We start from the raw sequence: 23,454 nt of genomic DNA on the forward strand, positions 1-23,454 counted from the left end.
TAAAAAATAAACCATGATAGTATTTTATTATATATAGAATGTATGTAGGTATGTACAATGAATAGTGGCATTCTTACAGTTTTATAAAAAAATAGATTCTTATAATTAATTTGAAATACGTAAAAAATTGTCAAGAATAATGAATTGAAAAAATACTTTTCATAATAATAATGATGATCCTTTTTGCTCTCCGTATATGTACATATATTTATATATACATGCCATAGGGTTTTTCATGCAATTCAGTTAACTGAAAAAGGTTTATTCATGCGATACTATACTATAATACAATTTTTAAGTTTAAAAAGGGAAAAAAACAAAATCGGAAAAAAATAGCGTATGGCAATTTGTGGGCATGCTGTTAATCTAACGCGAATAGTATACACACACAAATATATTATTATATATCCGTGTATATATTTTCAATATATTTATAAATGAACGATTGGAAATTTTGATATCTTAAAAACAGTATAAAATTTTTTAGTTATATTATTTTTGAAAAAAAAAATAAAATGGCTTGCTAAAAAGTAGCTAAAGCTAATTTAAGGTCATAAAAAAATATACAATGGTTTGGATACTAGCCATTATTGTTTTAGTAAAATTGGTTATATGGCAAAATGGAATAATAAATTGTTTTAATTTAGTCGTAAAACGGCCTAATGGTCTTTTTATAAATTTTAATGTTCCTGAAAATTATCATATAAGAAGAAAAAAATACATTAGTAACATATTTAATTATAGTAATAAATTGGCTATAAAAAATAATAAAATAAGGGTTTTATCAAATAGCCAAAATGAAACAACTAAAAATGAGAAAGAAAATAAGAATATCAAGACCAAAGATAAGAAGGAACAGATTTTAAAAGATATACAAGGAGTATGGAAATTTTATTTTCCTATGAGTATAATGGATACAGAATATGGAGACGATAAAGAAAGGGACATTAATGATGATGAGAAAAATGAAAAAGAAAATTATGAAGAAACTATAGAAGATGACGATGAGGATGAAATAAATGAAAAGAAAAAAAAAGACGTATTACATCAAGATGAAAATTATGATTATTCAAATCTTAATATATTAAGGGGAGAACGAATGCATCCATTACCTTTATTTGTATATGACTATGAGGAAATAGTATCGGCCTCCAACTATACACATGCATATTGGTCTACCGAATATTTTGCAAATAACATATATGAATGTACAATAAAGTTAATTAATAATATGAATAGTAAATATATGGTTATATTACAAGGCTATTTATTTATATCTAAACACAATGTATTAAACAGTAACAATATTCGTTTAGTTCCTGGTCAAATATTTGGAAATTTATTTTTAGCAACCAATGATAATGCAGAGAATAATTCATTAATACCACCAAATATGAAACTATATGATAAAAATAATGTTGAAGTAAAAGATGTTATGTCTATTTTTGAAAAAAAGATTCCAGAATTTAGAAAAAATAAAAAGAAAATAGAATCATTTTTGGGTGTTAGGAAATGGAAATATATAGGAATTTCTACAGCTTATAGGACAGTAGGGGAAAAAACAAATGTTTTTAATATAAAACATTTATTAACTGGAAAAGATGAAAATGTTATATATAATATAATGGATTTTGATAGACTTAATTCAGAATATAATTCAAATAATTTTTCCAATTTAAACGGTATATTTAATTCCTATTTTGAAGAGCCTTCTCGTGCTGTTTTATCTCAAATCATTAAAAATGTAATACATAAATAATAAAAAAATAAATTTAAATACAAAAAAATATGCTTTATTTTGATCGCTCTTTTAAGTTTATTCTTTTGTTTTTTCCACATATATGTTACCCGTTGTATTTTCAACTGACAACATGCATATATTTTCTATGCATACATAAATTGTCTTTTTTTATGAATTATTATTTGTATATTTAAAAAAATTTGTATATGTGTTTTATAATGTCTAATAAGCAGCGCATAACATTTTTGTTATGTGTAATAATAGGAGTAGTATATACTACCTCACCTATTATTGCTGCTATGTGTTTATTTTAATGCATATATTAAAATATAAGCATATAGTCACAAAAAATAAATAAATTGATATATATATTTTTTTGCAGCTACAAGATAAATCTATAAATGGGCCATTTTAATAAGTATAAATTTAATAAAAGAATTTCAAAAAAAGATTCCAAACACATATATTGTAGCACACAAAAAAGGGATGGTCGTTACTCCACCATTATTTCGTGTTCCTCATCTTCACTTTGGTTATCAATCCAATCCTGTAAATAAGAACAATTCAAAATAGTATAAAATAGGATGGATATATTTTTTGAATGATAATAAATTGTGCATAATTTTTTGTATCGTATAAATGCATATGTGCAAATATACGTATTAAACTTTTTTAATTTTTTTAAGAATTTTTTAATGTTTACGTGAAACGACTGCAAATTATTATTTAACAAAACGGGCGGGAGTTTATCATCTGCTAATAAAAAAAATATAAAAAATATAAAAAGTGTATAAAATAAATAATAAAAGAAACCACACTATTTACCATGTATGCATATACAGTATTAATATCATAATTACCTGTGTTTTGAGGGTCGGATATGTTTCCATAAGCATTTTGTATATGAGGTTGTTTATTCTGAAAGAGAGATGAAAGAGGGGTAGTTATTTTAAAAATGGAATTAAAAAATGTTATATGTGCATACGTCGTATTATGGATATATATAATACTTGAGGTGGAAGGCATTGGGCTTTTAAATCTTGTTTTCCATCGTAGAAATACACTTCCAGCTTTTTATCATTTAATTCGACATCCTTAAAATACTGATAAAAATAAAAGTGTATATGCACATTTTAATATTGTACCATCGTAGTTATAGAAAAAAAAAAACTTATTTTATTTGTGTTTTTTTCCGCTTTTAAATCTGAATATAACATCAATTTTTACCTCTATTATCATCTCCGCTTCTTCAACACCTTTAAATTTGACACATACAATTCCGTGTGGGTGTTTCTTAAGTAGGGTCAAGTAAAAATATATTCAATTTGAATTGGTATTATGTACATGCATGTATATAATATATATGTACAAACATAAAACAGATAATGAATTATAAATGATATGATATATTTTTGAATATTTTTTTATTTATAGTACTGGTATGGGGTAAACTTTGTGTACAGGGACATATTTCTTGACTTCCTGTAGAATTTTTTATGTTTAAAAATAAAATGATATCAATTTTATTTATTAAAATGGGATGATATATGCACACTTTGTGGCTATTATTAATATTACTGTTTCAATTAAGTTTTTTATAAAATCATAGAATGGATCTCCTTCATCGTATTTCTGTTTTCAAACAAAAAAAAATAAAATATGTATAAAATTGTACATATTTCGTCACACATTTCATATATATATGCATGGTTGTGGGTGTATATTTTATTATTGTATTATTTTATTTTAAAAGGGTTATTTTTTACAAGCATATATAATACACATTCTATACAATTGCGAAACTTTTATGAATCGGCTATTCTTTAAATAGAGAGTTTAAAACGGAAGATTCTTTTTGCATTTATCCTTACCAATGCGTCTTCATAGGAAAATGCATTCCTAAAAATAACAATTTTTTTTTTTGATCCAGTATAAACTTCTCCCCAGTTTTGTAATCTGTATTGTTCATATTTCGCTGCTTGTATTTTTTTTTTTTTAATTAATATTTCTTCTTTTGATATTTTATGATGCTCTATTTTTTTATTAAATTGTGCTTTTTCCACATTTATCACACAGTTTTGTCTAAAATGAAATTTATCAAAATATTTGATTGCGATATCAACACTTTGGGTGTATACATAAGTAACTAGTGCATCACCTTTTACATTATTATTTTCATCATAATATATTTTTATTTTTGGTTTTGTAGTTTCAGAATCGATTTTTATAATTCCAGCTTTTTTAAAAACGTTATTTATTTCTTCTTGTGTTACATCTTTAGGAAGACCAGAAATATATACAGAGCTATTTTTTATTTTTCTTTCACATATTCCTTCTTCAATTTTTTTTTTTTTCCTTTCTAAATATTTTTTTTTTTTATTTCTCTTTTTTATTTTTTCCAAGTCTGCCTGGTTTGCTTCATTTTCGTTAGTTAGATTGGTAGCTGTATTATTATTATAACTTAAATTATTATCATATTCTACATTACTCTCATTAAGATTATCCGCACTATGTTGTATTTCTGTTTGGTGAGAACTATTTTCGTTAGATTTGTTAGCATGATTTTGTGCTTGATTCGAATTAGTATTGTTATTATTTAATTGGTTGTTTAAAAGGTGATTGTTTGCAGCGTCTTGTTCAGTATTGTAACTAGAGGTTGGGTTAACTGTATTGGTTGTATTTGATTGTGTTGTTTGAAAGTGCTTTACTAAAGTTTCATCATTATATACATATTTCCAATTACTCTCACCCTTTTTAAATATTGTTGTCATCATATTAATTCTCTTTGTATTCCATAAATTTATTATTTGATCTAAATTATAAGGTCCATAAGAATTATTACAAACATAAATTACCCACTCATCTTGCTCTTCTTTTTTTTGTTCTGTATTTAATTCGTTAACAGGCGCTGAATTAGTAGTTCCGTTTTTTTCTTCTTCTGTGGACTTAAAATTCATAGACTCTTCTTCATCCATATTTTTTTATTTATATTTTTAGCAAATACATTTTTAATTTAAAATTTGATATTTCCGACATTTATATTATATATACATATATGCATCTCTTGATAGTTTGGGTAATTTTTATTTCGCCTTTATATGGCTATTTTTATTTAAAAAAAAATTCCCTATATGAAACGACTTAAATTAGTATTGTATTTTAAATAGAAAATAATACATTTCATTTTTTTTTTTTTAAATATGAAAAATATTTCGACATAAAGTAGTTTAATTAATTTATAGTACAGTTTAGCTCAATATGTTATAATTTATTGTAGCATGTTTAGTTTGGTTTGACATAGTTAAATTTAGTTTAAATTTCCTAAATCAGCATAATTTATCCTGATAATAATTAATATTATATTATTTTTTTTTAAATAATTGGAATAAAAAAAAAGTGAAAACTCAAACCAGAGAGAAGAGAGTTTTTTTAAGTCACGCTTTTGGATTTTTAGAAGATATATATAAATATATAATTTTTAAAAACGTAATATTAATTATAACTTTATGAATATAGATTGAAGAACATCAAGTCATCATATAGAAGAACTGGAATAAAGATAATTATATAAAAAGTAATAGAAAAAAAATAAAAAAAAAATATACATATATATATTTATATGAATACAAAAACAGTTTGGGGTTAGCAGTAAATGTGTGCTGGTATTGAAGTCGTATAAATTTGTTGAAACATTCTATATGTGATACATACATATATAAGTGAATATCGAGGTGTGTTCCATACCCTGTTTAATATTTGCTTAAAGATTGATAGTATAAAGTAGCTGAAAATTCTATATTTAAAAAGTAGAGGGAGAAATACCTTAACCGCTAATAAAATAAACCACACACATATGCATTGTAAAGAGACAAGAACATATAAAACATGTTAAACTATTTTATTGATTGAAATTTTAAATATATTATTATCATATTATGTTATATACATATATATTAATAGTCAGTATTTTAAAAATATATTTTGAACTTTAAATAATTTTTTTATTACAGTGGTATATGCAATAACATGGAATGATTTTATCCAAGCAACAAGGAAAATTATTTCGGATTCTCCAGATAAAGTATTATATTTATATATATGTGAAAAAAATATACATGAAAAATTAAATCTACGAATATACACATATTTATACTTTTGCTTTTTTCAAATTTTAGACAAGATATGTTATAAAATTACATAAACCAACTGACGAAATTATATTAAAGGTCACGGATAATAATAATGTAAGAATAATTTCAAACCATAAAAAAAATGATTATATATTTTATCAATAGATATTATACATAATCATTCTGTATAATTATGTGTGCATATTGATTTCCCTCCTTTTTAAGTTCTCATATACATATATTTTTTTTTGTGGTATTCCCAAATTTATATAGAGCATAATGTATAGGTTAAGTAAAACTGGTAACATGAAAAAAATCGAAGAATTTAATTCCCTTTTCTTAACATGGGGAACCAGTGAAAATCCAAACGAGCCATTCCCCTTGAAAATAAGTAATATGAGACAATAAAATACATATCGATGGTTTACACATTATATGATAAATATATGAAAATACATATAAAAATGTGAAAAAAAGAATAATATTTCCATTTCTTATTTATTTATTTTTGAAAATGCAGATAAGGGAGCTACTGAACAAAAAATGAAAAAGGTTAAGTAGAAAAAGAGAAAGCAAAGATGTATTTCGTACCTTTACTACTGAATTTATAAATTTTATTGCATAGTCAGAAAAAAATGAAAGTTATTTTAAGAATATATATATTTTTCTTTTTTTCATTTTTTATATAAATTGAGTTTATAACTTTATTTATTTGTTTCTCCCCTTTTTTTCATTTATCAATACTTTTTTTTGTGTGTAATGGAAAATTTGAATATTATTAAAGTAAATGAAAAATATCCTTTTTTGCAAATGCAAAATTATATATACAATTTTTTTTTATTTCCCACATATATTATTTTTTTTTACATTTTAAATTAAAGCTTACATCATACACTTTTCACTTAAAATTAGCATACTGAAAAATAGCCTTATATGTGTATTAAGAGCAATAAAATTAGGATAATTATTAAATAAAAAAAATGAAATGCTTTAATTTAATGCAATTTAAGAAAAAGAAATATACAAACATAAATAGAAATTATTAATAAATAGCCTGAAAATAAGGCAAACAAGAGTGTGAACAAGTTGATTGCATTTAAAATACATATGAGGAAAAAATAAAAAACATATGCTTATAATATAACTAATTAAATGCTAAAATATTTTTACAAAAGGAATAATATTTGACTTTTTATTTTTATTCACATTTTCATTAAGTTTCATATTATTTTGTTAAATATATGTTAAAGAATAATCAATATATTGTTTCATTCGTTTTACATTTCACACATGTTAATCATGTGTAAATATTTGAAATACATTTATTTTTATAATAAATATATATAGAGAAAATTTGTATTTTTAAAATAATTACAGTCTATCTTATCAAGAATACTGATTTTTTATGTCAATTTTTGTTAAATATGTATTTTTTTTTCACACATTAGTTAATATATATATTCATAGCATACGTTAACTTTTTTGGTTATATTATGCCTCTATAAAATATAACGTATTTTTTTGGCTATTTTAAAATTGTAACCAAAAGAAAAGTTTAAAAGGATAATAATATTATTAAAAAAATGGGTGATACAGAAGCATGACCAAAATACACTTCCCACAAAAAACGAAGAAATAATAAAATATATAAATAGAGCATGCTAAAATATATATATATATATTAGTCATGTGATATTTTGTTTTATATTATTAAAAGAAAATAAAAGTTAAATTCTTTTAAATGTGTTGGAAATATACCAGCAGACAATAAAAAAAAATATATAATATAAAATAGTTTGACAACTGTTAAATAAAAAGCGCTCACACATGTGTGCTAAGCATACAGAATAATTCGAATTGTTCGTGGTTAGATAAAGAATTAAAATGTCTGACGACAAAAATGAAAGTGGGGCGTATATTAATAATCCAGAATTTCCTTATAAAAATTTGAACATTGATAAAATCGAAAAAATTCGAAGAACAGGAAGTTTAAATACTCAAAGTTCTAGTGAAAAAAAACAAAATAATGATGATATAAATAATAATGGGAATGTTTCTAGGCAATCCGGTTTACGTAACTTAGGAAGTACATTAAGTAAAAAATTAAGTATGTCCAAAAATTTTATTGAAAGAAATATAGAAAAAATAGCTATTTTGAGTAGAAAAAATGATAAGAATGCACAAAAAAATAAAACAAATAACAGAAATAATACTGCAAATTTCGAAACTCATAAAGATGGGAAAAAAGACATGAAAGATATAAAAAACAATAGTTTGAATAGCGGGATGTTAAAGAATAGAAATGCGAGCAATTCTACTGGAGCAAGCAAAGCTAGTACTGCACAAATAGGTGACAGTATAACTGCTAGTAATAATAGAAATAATAATAATCAAAATAATTCATCTCATCGAAATGCTATTTTAAGTGATATGAATAAAACCGTAGAAAATGACATAGTAAAAAATAATAATTTCCATAACACAATTTATAACACCAATTTAATGGAAGTGAAGAATTATGAAATTTCCAAAAAATCTCAGAAAACAAGTGACAAATGTTCAAAAGAATATTCTTACTATGATTTTGAAAGACCTAAAAATATAGGAAAAATTTTTAACCCTAATTATGAAGATAATGATAATAATATTTTTCATAAAAAACAAAAAGTAATTTTAAATGAAGACACAACAAATACAAATTGTAAAAATAAAATAATGAATAATATGATGGGAAAAGGAGGTGATGGCGATCAAAGGAAAACTACTTTATCACTTTTAAAACAAAGTGGGAGTAATGATATACCAAAGTCCAGCACCAGTGGCCGAACAAGTTCTCAAAATGATTTTCGAGAAAATAATGGCGCAGGAAAAGGTAATCATATCAGTATACGTGTTAGTAATAATACTGATATGAATGGAGAAGCTATCGTAGATTACAAAAGTAAGGGAGGTTCTCTATATCAAAATATGGAGCAAGAAGAAATAATAATTAAAGTGAAAGAAAACCCAAAATTAATTGGATCAAATGAGTCATTTCAGATGAAAAATATAATACGTACAACAAGTGAGCAAGATAAACTGAAAATGTATTCTGGATTAGCAAAAAAGGAAAGGAATACATATAATGAAAAATATAGTATATATAATATGGACACTAGAAGTAGTAATCGAAATACCGATTATGGTTCATATAATATATCTATTTATGAAAATAAAGGCAGAAATATTACGAAAAATGATAATATATATGGAAAAGATAGTCGTACTGATTCGATTTATTCCAATATAGGAAAAGTAAAAAGAGAAAGAAGTGATGATCATGAGGACGAAGAAAGAAGAAATGATTATGAGATGAATCAAAGAAATCATAACAATCAAAAAGATAACACCACTGATAATGAAAAAATAAACTTAAATATTCCAATATCTCATAATGATAGCAATACATATAGTAGTACAATAATTCGAAAAAAAAAAATATCAAGCGTCGAAAATCCAATAAATTTAGATGACTCATCTGTCGATACTCTAGCTAATTATAACTCAAATAATAATAAAGAATATGAATTAGAAAATCGAAATAAAAAAAAAGACGGACCCCAAAATATTAGAAGTATTAGTAATATGAAGTCTGAATTTTATAGTGAGAAAAGTAAAAATATTGAAAATTTTCGAGAGAATAAAATTAAAAAAGAAAATCCATATTTTTATAATACAGATAACCAAAAAGGCAATTTTCAAGGAATGGTGAAAAATAGTGATAATGGTGATATTATAGTTACTTCAGATAATGAAATGGAACTAAATTCGCATTTTAAAAGAGCTGGTGATAGGACACATGGTAATCAGATAGACAGAAAAAAATATTCAGAAAATATAAATGGAAAAATAAGTTATAATAATATTGAAAGTAATTCTACAGCTCCTAAATATGGAGACAAAAGTAGTGAGCATGCTTCATATGAACATGAAAAAATATGCGAAGACCAAACAAAAGAAAGATATAAAAATATTGAAGATATTAATATAAATAACGTTTCAAAATTATCAATTTTTTCTAATATATCATCAAATAAAAAACCCCAAATAAATGATAGTAATTTATCTAGTGATAAAGGGGAAGTATTTTATGAGGGTCTATCAAAATATAGTGGAACACCAAATGACCATAACAATAAGACAAAACACATAAAGAAGGAAATAAAAGAGTACCAAGAAAATAATAATAATGATTATGATGATTATTTAAATTCTAATTACTATGCCGTTTCAAGTTCACGAAAAGCTGATCCCGGTTTTTCGGATGCTTGTGCCACGCCATCATGTGAGAACAATTTTGAAGGGGAGCTTCAAAATGATAAAATGGACAAAGATTATGAAAATAAGGGAAAGAAAAACAAAATTACCGAAAAAATAAACGAAGCTAATGATGAAAATGATCGAGAAAATCTTGATAAGGATCTTGCTTCGAATAATCCAGAAAAGAATAATTATTATAAATTAGAAATTAACGAGAATGAATTAAACAATAAAAATGAAAGTAATAGTAATTTTTTGCATAGTTCCAATGATTCTTATAACTCGAATATGGCAAATATATACAGCAGAATATCAAATGATGCAAACACTAAAAAAAACAACAAACTTGTAAACAAAAATTTGATAATGAAGGAATTATTTGGATCTAATTATGAATCAAGTTTGAAAAATAATCTTAACGAGTCTAGCAACATTTTGAATGAAAGTAGTTGTGCAGGATGGAGTGAGGAAGGAAAAACATTAGAAGGAGAAAATCATGATAGTGCAGGAAAAAAAGGTGTAGAAGACGAAGATACACAAAAATATGCATTGGAAGGGGAAAATGAAATAAAGGAAGGAGTAGAAGATAAAAGAGATGAAAATGAGGAAGAAGAAAATAAGATGACTAGAAAAGAAGGACATCAAATGCATGAATATATAGAAGAATTAAATGGCGAAAACGATAATAAATATGGGGAATCGTTAAACAGTGATAAATCTATTATAAATGAATCTGAGGAAATGCAAAATAATTTTCATTTAAAAAAAAATGGAAGCAATATTAAGGATATGTTTGATATGGAATTAGAAAATGATGAAGATTCATTACTTAAAAGATACGAAGAAAATGCTTCACCTCGTATTTTATCTAAACCCAATTTTAATAATAGAACTAGTGAAAGTAGCTATTATAAAAGTGATATAATGAATCAAAGCAAAAAAATGTCTTTAAATTCGAGAAGTGGTATTTCTTTTATGGGAAAAGAAAGGATAGATGAAATTAGCTATTGTGAAAATGGGCAAAGGGAAAATTTTCAAGACAGCTCAAATAAATATAATATGAATAAAGAATATATATCGAACAAAGGATCTCATGATATTAACAAAAGTACAATCGAAATGAAAAAGTATAGAAATATGTCAAACAATTGTAATGATGAGAATGGAGAATATACAGATGGCTTTGGTATGGATGGACATGCAGAAACAGAAAAAGAGAATATTTCAAAAAGGGGTCAAAATAATATAATTGATCGACGAAATATATTGAGCAACCAAATCGTTAGAAGATCCGAAGGACAAGGTCATAATGAAGAAATATTAAAACAGGATGAAAAAAATTCACAAAATTATACATATAGTGACTATATAAAAAGAGGAGGGAATCATTATTATAAACTTTTTGAGAGAAATAAAGTTAACAATTATGAAGAAAAAACAGGAAATGAAAGAGTAAACGACAGAACTGATTTTAATGAAAATGAAAACAATAAAACGAATAATTTACTTGGAAAAAGTAAGTTGTCTAAATATATAGATAATAAGTTTTTGATATATAAAAACAATCTGTTTAATAACACAAATGGATCTAATTTGGAAAGAGATATGATGCACAGAAATGAAGATAAAAATGACAACACTAATGAGGACTATGTAAATGACGAAAAAAAGCATTTAATAGATTATACTAGTAACAATTCTAGTTATATTATGGAAAAAAAAAATTCTACAGATAGCACTGGAACACTTTTAAATAGAGATAACCTAGAGAAACAAAATAAGATGATGCAAAATGTTGATATGAAAAGCAGTATAAGCGATGATTATTATTTGGATTATATTAAACGTCAAGGATATAATGAAAAAAATCGAATCGAATATGATAGTGGAGCAAGAAGCTGTGATGAAAAGTATATGGAGCATAATAATAGTGTAGATGAAAAAGATAAGATGCATATGAGGAACAAAAAAAAGCGAAAAAGTAATCATGAAGAAAGAATTTTAACATATAATACTAAGAATAGAATAGAATACGATAATCATAGTAACAGTAGGGATTTTTTTGATGGTATGAAGAGAGGTGAAAAAAAAAAAAAAAAATCAATGCCAAATAATGCAGAAAATATGAGCAATATCAATGATGATAATAGTATGAACATGATGGAAAATTTGAACAGTCTTGAAAATATGAGCAACCCAAACAATATAAACAGTATAGAGAATATGAGTAATCCGAATAATTTAAATAGTCTAGAAAATATGAGTAATCCAAACAATTTAAACAGTATGAACAATTTAAGCAGCATGAATAATTTAAATAGCAGCTTATCCTACCGACGTAGCGAATGCTCAAAGGTGGAACTTTACTCAAGCATTAACGAAACGCGAACCAGCAGTCAAACAATAGTTTCTAAAAGGAGCAAATATGCCTTAAAGCAATCAAATGCATCTTCTATATTAGACGAAATTCCAACATTATTTAATTTTGTTAATTGTTGTTCTATTATATTAGGATCTGAAATTATATATGTTACCGATGAAACATATGGAAAATGTGAAAATATTTTAAAAGATAAACCATTTCATTCAAATGTGGAAAGAGGGTATTATGAATATTGTTCTAATGATTTATACAATGTTTTGGATGATAAATTAAAAAGCAGCGTGGGAAAAGGAAATGATAATGGGAACCCTAAGACTGGAAAAAGAGAAAACAAAAAAAATAACAATTCGTATTATAATGCATCTCAAAAATGTGATGATTATAGCTTTGATGAAAAAAGCGATCTTAGTATTAGGAAAAATGAAGAAAGCAATGAATTTAGTCAATTTGAAGAAGTTCCAAAATATCGAGAATGTCCAGGATGGTTAACCAAAAGAAGGATAAAGAAATATTTCGATTTTTGCATTGTGAAATTGTGCAAGCCTACTTTAATTAAAGGTATAGACATTGATACAAATAATTTCTTAGGAAATTATGCTCCATATGTTTCTATAGAAGGGGCATATATTGAGGATGATGATTTGATGAGCTCTGCAGCATTTTCGAAGTATGTGGAAAAAGTAAAAATAGAAAATAAAATAAAAAGAGATAAAAGAAGAGCTAGTGGAATACGACGAAATACTTCCAACGATGCTAAAAACGGTAGTTGTGATGATGATACTTTTTCATATTATAAAGAGAAAGAAAATAATGGAATAAATAATATGTCAATGGATAGAAATAATCCATTCAGTGATGCAGAAGGAAAACGAGAACGTCGCCATGATGTGAAGCATAAGAAAAGAAGTTTAAGTGCTGAAAGAGATAGCCGTTGGTCAGATAAAGGATCAGAGAATAATTTATATAGATCAAAAGAAGAAATAGAAATAATGATAAATGGGAAAAGATATTTTCAAAGAAATAAATATTTTTATGAACCCATATTAATTGATCCTACTGATAAGTCAAGTGAAGAATATGAAAATTATGTAGAAATAATAAAATATAATGAAAGTTTAAAACAATTAAAAGATGGTAATATGAAGCCTACATCTTTTGTAGCCAATGGAAACGAGTATAGATGTATAGAAAATAAATTGTACACATTAATAGATGTAACTCGGGAAATAGCTAGTAAGTACCCAGATATACATAACAAAGCATTGATGAAAAAAGTGTCGAATGATGCCAAAAATACAAACGAATTAAATGGAGAGTATTCTAGTGAATCAGTTCATAAATGTGGTGATCAGCCAAGTAATGATTTTTATAAAGGAAAATTTGAAGATAGTGATGATGATGAACTTTACAATGATATATTAGATGGATATAGCTGTAATACACTTTATTTAGACAATGATTATTCAGTAGAAAAAAGGATATATAATACATTACATAAAAAATATCAATGGATATCAATTTTAGAAGATGAAAGAATGAACCCAGGATTTAAAAATTATAATCATAATTGTTTTAATATAAATACATGCAATAAAATATTTACACATTTAATAGTATGCCTATTACCTGATGGTGGAATAAATAAATTAAGAGTATATGGAGAAATAAAAATAAGTAAAAATGTAAAACAAAAAAATTATAAAAAAATAATAAATGTTTCTAATATACTTGATGGGTCTAGTGTTGTATATACTACTGATGAATTTTATGGAAAATCGGATAATATATTAATAGATCAAAATTCAAAATATGTAATGGGATGGCAAACAAGAAGACTAATAAACAGGCCTTTAAGATATGTTGATAATTTACAACTAAATAATATATCATCAATTTTTTATAATAATAATTATTGTATAATAAAATTAAGTTATATTGCTAACGTTAAATATATAGAAATTAATACAATTTTTTATGAGTATAATTTTCCTTTATGTGTTTCTATAGATCATTGTTATATTAGTGATATTCATGCTGAAGAAAAATCAAAACAGATGAAATATTTTAGTGATAATATACACAATATTGAATGGAAAGAATTGCTACCTTTATCATATATTAAAGGAAATCATATAAATTATTTTACGATAAACCCAGCAGCTTTTAATGATGAATCTTCCAATTCATTACTTTCTTCTCATTTGCGACTTAATATATACCCAGATGGAGGCATAAACACAATTAAGGTATTTGGAACAGTTATGGAAGTTTAGTGTAGCATAAGAAGAACAACAAATGGAATGGTGCATATACTTATTTATGTATATCGGTTTTTATCGTAATACATTTTTATTTCATATGGACAAGTATGCACTTATATAATATGCCAGATTTTTCTTTTCTATGTTCATATATGAATATGACTGAATGAGCTCATAATGCGTTTTGTTTGAGGGCACACACTTGTAATTTGATAAACGGGTCTAACAAATCCCCTTTCGTTTTCGTTTCATTTTTTTTGAATTTTTTTCATGAATGAGAAATGGATTTGCTTCCAATTTGCGCTACGCCATGATGGACTATACATATGTATATGTGTCCCCATATGTATGGCTTTTTTTTTTAAATTTTGATGCGCAATTTTTTTCTATTTTTCATTCTACACAATATAATTGTGTTGTATTTTGTTGTACATACTTTTTTCTTTCGTTTTATTTTTTTTTATTCTCATTTTCTTGGTGCTTATCGCATATTGTGATAAAACATATTTTTAAAAATTTAGTAGCAAACACATTTGTTAATTTAAAATAGAAACAAGTAAGTTGTGCAATATTGGAAGTATGCATTAGTATTTCCATAAATAAGTGGAGGTAAATAAAAACAAATAGGCAGCATTTTTCGAAAATACAGAAAAAGCTAAACAGCATAAAGGTTTATCTTTTTGAACATAGGCGCCCTTAAAGTTCATTTAGCTTAAAATTTGTTTGTTTAATTCTATTATTATCCTTTGTAAACAAGAATAATTTATTATTGCTGAAGAAAGGGGAAAATACTATGAAAAATAAATTTATGTATCTTAAGTTCAATCACAGTAAATACCTGTGCACCTGCTTGTATTTTTTTCTATAATTTTATGTTTTAAATGGAAAAGGATGATAGTAAAAAAAATGATATTAATAAAAAGTACCTGAAATGATAGAATGTTTCGTTCCTTTTTTATTCTTATACATGCATATATTAATATATTCATGATATGCTTTATAGCTAACAAAGAAGTGAAAAAAAAATTTCATATAATATTTTTTAACATATTTATTTTGAATATTCATATGCGTTGGTTTTAGCGCATTATTATATGAAATAAGTAATGAATCCATATGAATGCTCGATTCAAAAAAAATATATAAAGAGGGAATAAAATCGGGCAGACTTTATCATCCCTTAAGAATTTGATTTTGTTTTGTATTATTACATGAGTTTACTTTGGATAAAATCGTGAAGAAAATGAAAAAAATAATACTTTTAATTTTCTCCATTTTATTAAATGTTTATTCATGTTTTAAAAATTTAGCACATAATAAGCCATTAAAATTTGTATCCAAAAGATGGAACTTCAATAGCCGATTTTCGTACAAATTGGGGGAATCAAAAAGTATAGACTTGGCAAATGATATTAAAGAAAATGATTTAATTCCAAATGTAAAAGTTATGGTAAAGAAAAAACTCTAACTGAGATTAAACCTATTTGTTTTATACATTAATTTTATCGAATTATCGAATTTGTTCTGAATAATTTCATTTTGTAAAAAATGTATAGAAATATCAACAAAATTTTAATAATATTGTAGAAATTACATACATCTAATATTTTTTTTAATAGGTTGATGTTGGGAACATTGGAAATGTTAATAGTTATGGGGAAGAGGAAAGGAAGAGCCCTGATGATAAATCCCCCTTCAGATCGATTGACACCCATGAACTGTTTAAAAGTAAAAGAATTTTACTGATAAGCTTACCAGGCGCTTTTACGCCCCTATGCACATCAAAAATGATTCCAGAGTATGAGAAAGAATATGATAATTTTATTATAGAAAACAAATTTGATGATATATATTGTATAACTAATAATGATATATATGTATTAAAAAGTTGGTTTAAAGATATGGGTATAAAGAAGATAAAATATATAAGTGATGGTAATAGCTCATTTACTGAAAGCATGAATATGCTTGTAGACAAATCGAATTATTTTATGGGAATGAGACCATGGAGATATGTTGCCATAGTTGAAAATAATATATTAATTAAAATTTTTCAAGAAAACGAGAAGCAGCATAATATCCAAACAGATCCATATGATATATCATCTGCTAATCATGTTAAAGAATTTTTAAAGCATAATAAAATTTGATTTTATTAAATATGTAAACAAATTAACCAATATTATAAAAAACATATTTTTCAATATCCCTTTTTTGTAAATTTTTTTTTTTTTGAGAAAATATTTTTCTCTTGTAATGCGCACAAAAGGTGTGCTCACATTTGTCTTTACCTTCATTTGAATATTTACAAATACTTTTTACGTAATTTTTATATAGTTATATATATTTTTATTAAACTCATTAAACTTTGCTTTATTTTGTTCATCTTATTAAATTCTGTACAGTATGTACAATGCGTATTTATTTTTTATTTTATTCCCAAATCACGGTCAGTGATTTTTTAATTGGATTGATCTTATTTATTTCATTTCAATTTCTTTATATTTTTAAAGGTTGGTATATGCAGGTTATAAATATAAGTTTAGTTAAATGCGTGGTGTGCTTGCCACAAGGCGAATGGCACATTTCAAGAATTTTATAAATTCTTTTGGAAATTAAAAAATATATAACAAATGTAGGAACATAAAATAATAAACGTATAAATAAACAAATAAAATTGATAAGACTATAAAAAATGTATAAGTAAACATGTGTTGAATCGTTGAGCGCGTTGCTCAAACGAAGCGTCGTTTGACACATTTATGCATCCATGTGATGCTCAGGATGAAGTAAGTTTTAAATTTTCTAAACCCAAACAGTTGTTATGAACAATTCTATTGAATATGTCCTCATCATCATTAACATTTTTCAATGTTTCAATATTCTTGTTTTGGACGTGTAATTCATCTTCTATTTTTTTTATTTCTTTTGATTTAACTTTATCTATAATAATAATATTATAATTATCATTTTCTTCGAGATATAAATTTATATCACTATCAAACGAGTGTTTTCTTAAATCGTAAGCATTAACATAATCTCCTGGAAATAAATGTCTTGCATTACATGATTTTGTTAATATAGTAGATCCATTAGATTCGTCATATAACTCAACATATGCATATGAAAGTTTTTCTAATTTTACTTTTCTTGTAGACGATTTACAGCTTTTTGTACCAGCTAAACTGCTCTGACAAATGCTCATATTGTATGACTGATCTTCCGAAGATTCATATTCGATTACTTTATGCAATTCGCTATAATTTGATTCCGAATCTTCAATACTTTTTGTTTTTCGTTTATTTTTGTTTATCTTTTCATTAAAACCATCATTGGCATTGGTAGATTCTCCCATATCGCTAATATCACTATTGTCTCGATTGTGGCGTTTCTTTTTGCGTTTTTTGATATTGTTTTCTTTTTTAGTATTTGTTTTTTTAGAACTTTCTTCCGAGCTAATATGTTCGACGTTTAACACTAAAAAGGATTTTGCATCATTCTTATTGAGTAGTGATAAGAATGGGTATTTATTATATCTTTCTTGTGATATATATACATTATTTGCTGCGCCAAATGGATCAACTAATATGATATAAATAGATACATGCATACATAGATAGAATGTACTTTTAATTCCATATTTGATAGCAAAATTTTTGGGAAAAAATATAAGATCGTGTTTACAAATAGGACATATATCAATAGAAAACGAATATAGATAATTATAAGTATTATTATTTGCATCATGATTTATTAAATGTTTTGAATTTTTACATTTTGCCATAGTTTTACTTAAAATAAAATCACAAAATTTTAAGGCATCTGTTCTTGATAAGAAATGGAAATCTAGACCATCTGGATTCGAAACAATATTAATTATATTTTCATTCATTTGAGATTTTAATAGTAAGCTTTCTAAAAATAATAATGTTTTTTTATGATCTACTTTTTGTCTGACTGATACGCATGTATTATATGTATAGGGTGTATATTTTTTTTTGCAATCATCGCATTGTGTATATTTAATAACATAATGCAATATAAATTCCATTTCACTAACAAAATTATTTATTAGTTCTTCCTGAACAGTTATGTGTATTTTAATTCTTTTACTGTGAGGTTCTGTATATAAAAATTTCGAATCTAAAATTTTTAATTTTTTTAATTTTGGTACTTTTTTCAAGCATAAGGCTAATAATTCTTTACTTTCTAATTCGCAAAATACCCATTTATTATGCAAATACCTTTTACATTCTCTGCAATAGTAAATTAGATAACTATCTCTGTTTATGTTCGTACTATTGCTTTCAATACTTTGCAATAAGCAATTATTACACATTTTCGAATTATTTGATATTATATTATCTCCACAAAGGATACACTGGATTATTCGACGACTCGTTGGTTCTATTTCGTTTGAAAAATCTTTATCTTGATAATTCGTCGATGGATTAATTATATTTTGATCTTCATTTTTGATTTGATGCAATTGGTTAGAAGTGTCAACATCGTTTGTGTTATTTTGTTTGTTTTTCTGAAGTGTGTTCAGCATATCTACAAATGATGATGACATGTAGTTTTTTAGACTTTCATTATATGATTGTTCAAAATTAATTCGTTCATTATTGTTTGGTTCCTCATCTGCGGATTTACTTTGCTCACCCCACTGCCCATCAGCATCAGTTCCTTCATTAGTACTACTATCGCTATCTTTATAATTACTTCCATTTTTTAAACTATTTATTTGTCCGTTGACACGTAATATACTTTTTATTTGCTTCACATTAAGATCGTTTGAAATTTTTATTTTTTGATCATTTTCTTCATATTCTCTTTTATCATATATTTCGTAAGGAGAATCCTTTTTGCAATCTTTATAATCATGCATTATATCAGATTTTGGTTTATCATATGTTAAAGAAATTTTTTCTTTATCATTACTGTTATTAGATATAGAGGCATATTTAAATGAGTTGGTATTATCTTTGAATTCGATTTTTTTTTCAGGACTGTTTGCAAAATCATTAGTATTATTTTTTTGGAGCATCTTCAATAGGGAATTATTGTTGGAAGAATCCTCTTCCTTTGCATTTCCGTCGAGAATAAAACTCACCATTTTAACAGTTTTTTTTTTTATTGATGTTTCTTTCGTTTCTTCTACTTTTTCTACGTCTTCTACTTTTTTTGCTTCCTTATCATATTTGTCCGTATTGTTCGTTTCGGCACTATTGTCATTTTTGAACAAATCGTCTTTTTTTATTTGAATCATCTTTGCAAATGTAGAGGTGTTGAAAGGGACATAGGAAATGTATATATATGAATACTTACATATGTATATATATACAGAGTGGCAATTCTGCCAACAAATAATGCCTTGTATTTTACAGATTATCTCAACAGTTATGAGAAAATATACATTTTTTTTATAAGGCGTTGTTTTTTTTGTAAAGTAAAAATTGATAGTTGTTTTTTTCCCTTAAATGTATTTTATGCCTTTTATGTTTTTTTTTTGATATGGCAGTTTTTATAATTTTTAACAAATTTGTTTGGCTCTTTAAATTTGATGAATTTCTTGCTTAATTCGTACTATTTTCATTAACAACTTTAAATCAAAAAAAATACATATATAAAATATAAAAATTTGTTTATTTTTTTAAGGTATAAATATTTTCAATGTTATATAATATATATTTTTAGTATGCTAAAATGGTTGAAAAATATTTATAAATTTTATTTAAAATTCAGTTATTTTTACCATTTTTTATTCATACAATCATTTGTATATATTTATATAATTTTAAAAAAATTCCCCATAAAAAATATATATAATTTTTGGCGTTTTTTTCCAATTGTAATTTTGATCTTATTATATATATAAAATATGTATACATATGCATACCATAATATATATAATATTAATGAGAACATTACGAGTATTTTTGAAGCCTACATAATAATTCCTGCAAAAATATGAAAGTCTCCATAAATAAAATTCATTTTTTATAACAATTAATTTGGATTTTATTTTTTTTTATACTTTATAATTATTTCTACATTTTGAAGTCTCATAACCGTTTTATTTTTTTTTATGAGAATTTCCCAAATTTGGTAGATCAATTTACTCAGAAAAAAAAATTATTGGGATTTTAGCAGGCTTATAGATTTGTGATGTTATTATTTTAATTCATATTATTGTTGTTTTTATTTTTTTGGATATATTACCATATTTTTCACTATTTAAATAATTACGTAATTTTGTTTAAACTGATCAATTTTAAGATTTTGGGAATGCATGCAGCATAATCTGTATTAATGGTAATAATTTTATAATGTGAATAAAAAAAAGAACTGAATTAATTTTCTGACACATTTTAACATAAATATTTTTAAAAACAACTCGTATGTATATGCATGTAATGGTAAAATTGGTCAAGTAATGCTAATTATATATTATATAAAATAAGATCAAATATAATGGATGATATAAATGATGAAACGGAATATATAAAGGAGACAAATGTAGAAGTAGAGCATGAAATGGAAAAAGAAGGTGAACATGCTACTGATTTGGTTTTAGAGAAAAAAAGAAAAGACCACGCAAGCAACGATGATTTACCAGAACCAAAGAAAATGCCCTTAATCGAGGAGGGGGAAGAAGATGATGAAGAGGAGGAAGAGGAGGAGGATGAAGAGGAGGAAGAGGAGGAAGAGGAGGAGGATGAAGAGGAGGAAGAGGAGGAGGATGAAGACGAAGAAGAGGAAGAGGAGGAAGAGGAAGAAGATGATGAAGAGGAGGAAGAGGAAGACGATGATGAAGAAGAGGAAGAGGAGGAAGAGGAAGAAGATGATGAAGAGGAGGAAGAGGAAGAAGATGATGAAGAAGAGGAAGAGGAGGAAGAGGAAGAAGAAAATGAGGAAAAGGAAGAAGAAAATGAGGAAGAGGAGGATGAAGAGGAAGAAGAGGGCGAGAAAGACGAAACAGAAGACCCATATCTACTAAAAGACGCAACTTATATAAAAAAAAACGATTTATGGAAAATGAGACAAAAGGTCCTAATCGTAAGATCACCATTAAAAAAGAAAAACTGTCAATCATTTATTGACAATTTAAAACTATTATTACCTCATCATAAAATGGAGAGTAAATGGAGTAAAAAGGAGAAAAAAATAGATTTAAGTAATATATGTTATAGTAGTAATTGTAGTAATTTAATATTTTTTGATATAAAAAGAAATCGTCATTGTTTATGGATATGTAGAAATAAAACTGGCCCATCATTATACTTTGAAATATTAGATTATATACCATTACATAGCTTAGCATTCCCAGGAAATTGTTTATTATATTCTCGTCCACTTTTAATATTTAGCAAACTGTTTGACGAATTAGAGCATTTAAAATTAATAAAAGAAATGTTTATACAGGTATTTGGAACACCTAAATATCATCCACTAAGTAAACCATTTTATGATCATTGTTATAATTTTTATTATATAAAAGATTTAATATATTTTCGCCACTATCAAATTCTACCCACAACATTAGCTGACTCAAATAATATTAACAAACAAAAACTAGTGGAGATAGGCCCACAATTTACATTACATATTATAAAAATTTTTGACAAATTTTTTAAAGGAAATGTTATATATGAAAATTTGAAATATAAAAATTGTGAAACACCAAAACAGAAAAAGATTAAACAAAATATTAAAAAAAAATTTACTAGCATCAAAAAAAAGAAATCATATATGAACAGAATTAAGTTCATTCACACCCCAATAAAAACAGACATCGATTTTTAACATATCAAAGCAGTGCTTAGCGATATGTACATGTGTGTTTGTATTTGTATTAATGACTCTGTAGAAACAGAGCAGTCTATCCCATTTTATTTTTTATAGACCATTTTTTATTTATTTTTTTTGAATTTATGCAAATATGTGTTGAATTATGTATATAATATGTACATTATTTTTTCTTGTTTTTTGACACCATAAAAAAACTTAACTATTTTTTTTTAAAATAAAAATGATGAAATAATTTGGTTATACCTTTTTTTATCGCATAAACATAATTGTATTTATATATGCATTTTGCGTATTCAAAATAATCCTTATATATATACAATTTTTTATATTTGTAAACATGCCTAGATAATAAGCATGCTATTAATACAAATTTCAATTGCAACATAAAATTGATAAAAATCAAATTGTCGATTTAAAAAAAGAAAAAAAACTTTATGCTATACGAAATATAGCTATCAATAGGAAAATACAAATAAAAAAAATATTTATAGTGTTAAAAAAAAACTGTGAAATAGATAAAATGATAATAAGATGGAACGTATTTTGCTCACAAAAATATTTATAGGAAACTCACTACAAAATATATAATTTTTTATATATACGTCTGTGAAGTACGCTGCATTATTCAAATAAAAAAATATAAGCCTAAACTGGATAAAATATACAAATATTTCAATAATATTGTATATAATATACATGCGTGTTTTCATTTTTCAATTTTTCCCTTTCGTTCAGTTTTTTGTTTTATATTTTTTTATTAAAAATAACGCTATTTTTTTTTGTTATGTTTAAGAGAAATAATATAGTGATACAAAACAGAGCAATATT

At 25.0% G+C, this 23,454-nt stretch overlaps 7 protein-coding genes across 7 annotated transcripts; 5 read left to right on the forward strand and 2 right to left on the reverse strand.

Annotated features, from left to right (window-relative positions):
* Positions 1-568: 568 nt before the first annotated feature.
* On the forward strand, positions 569-2,156 carry PCHAS_0211300 (conserved Plasmodium protein, unknown function; the record flags this gene model as incomplete). Its single annotated transcript, XM_732484.2, has 2 exons — positions 569-1,744; positions 2,124-2,156. The coding sequence occupies 2 exons, from the start codon at positions 569-571 to the stop codon at positions 2,154-2,156; spliced, it is 1,209 nt and encodes a 402-aa protein (XP_737577.2).
* Positions 2,157-2,234: 78 nt separating this feature from the next.
* Positions 2,235-4,716, reverse strand: PCHAS_0211400 (RNA-binding protein, putative; the record flags this gene model as incomplete). Its single annotated transcript, XM_016799068.1, has 8 exons — positions 2,235-2,288; positions 2,445-2,497; positions 2,602-2,659; positions 2,752-2,844; positions 2,969-3,034; positions 3,179-3,223; positions 3,320-3,373; positions 3,613-4,716. The coding sequence occupies 8 exons, from the start codon at positions 4,714-4,716 to the stop codon at positions 2,235-2,237; spliced, it is 1,527 nt and encodes a 508-aa protein (XP_016653104.1).
* A 598-nt stretch (positions 4,717-5,314) lies between these two features.
* On the forward strand, positions 5,315-6,432 carry PCHAS_0211500 (signal recognition particle subunit SRP9, putative; the record flags this gene model as incomplete). The annotated part of the gene is made up of 5 exons (XM_016799075.1): position 5,315; positions 5,752-5,822; positions 5,917-5,985; positions 6,145-6,262; positions 6,392-6,432. Coding segments are annotated over 5 exons (300 nt in total).
* A 1,323-nt stretch (positions 6,433-7,755) lies between these two features.
* On the forward strand, positions 7,756-14,826 carry PCHAS_0211600 (conserved Plasmodium protein, unknown function; the record flags this gene model as incomplete). The annotated part of the gene is made up of 1 exon (XM_016799081.1): positions 7,756-14,826. One exon carries the CDS (start codon positions 7,756-7,758, stop codon positions 14,824-14,826), a length of 7,071 nt encoding a protein of 2,356 aa, XP_016653106.1.
* Positions 14,827-16,057: 1,231 nt separating this feature from the next.
* PCHAS_0211700 (1-cys peroxiredoxin, putative) lies at positions 16,058-16,964 on the forward strand (the record flags this gene model as incomplete). Its single annotated transcript, XM_016799087.1, has 2 exons — positions 16,058-16,264; positions 16,434-16,964. 2 exons carry the CDS (start codon positions 16,058-16,060, stop codon positions 16,962-16,964), a joined length of 738 nt encoding a protein of 245 aa, XP_016653107.1.
* Positions 16,965-17,593: 629 nt separating this feature from the next.
* Positions 17,594-20,083, reverse strand: PCHAS_0211800 (60S ribosomal export protein NMD3, putative; the record flags this gene model as incomplete). The annotated part of the gene is made up of 1 exon (XM_016799094.1): positions 17,594-20,083. The coding sequence occupies one exon, from the start codon at positions 20,081-20,083 to the stop codon at positions 17,594-17,596; it is 2,490 nt and encodes an 829-aa protein (XP_016653108.1).
* Positions 20,084-21,288: 1,205 nt separating this feature from the next.
* On the forward strand, positions 21,289-22,620 carry PCHAS_0211900 (ribosome biogenesis protein BRX1, putative; the record flags this gene model as incomplete). Its single annotated transcript, XM_729191.2, has 1 exon — positions 21,289-22,620. The coding sequence occupies one exon, from the start codon at positions 21,289-21,291 to the stop codon at positions 22,618-22,620; it is 1,332 nt and encodes a 443-aa protein (XP_734284.2).
* Positions 22,621-23,454: the final 834 nt, after the last annotated feature.

This window comes from Plasmodium chabaudi, assembly GCF_900002335.3.
Source record: "Plasmodium chabaudi chabaudi strain AS genome assembly, chromosome: 2".
Taxonomy (NCBI): Eukaryota; Apicomplexa; class Aconoidasida; order Haemosporida; family Plasmodiidae; genus Plasmodium; species Plasmodium chabaudi.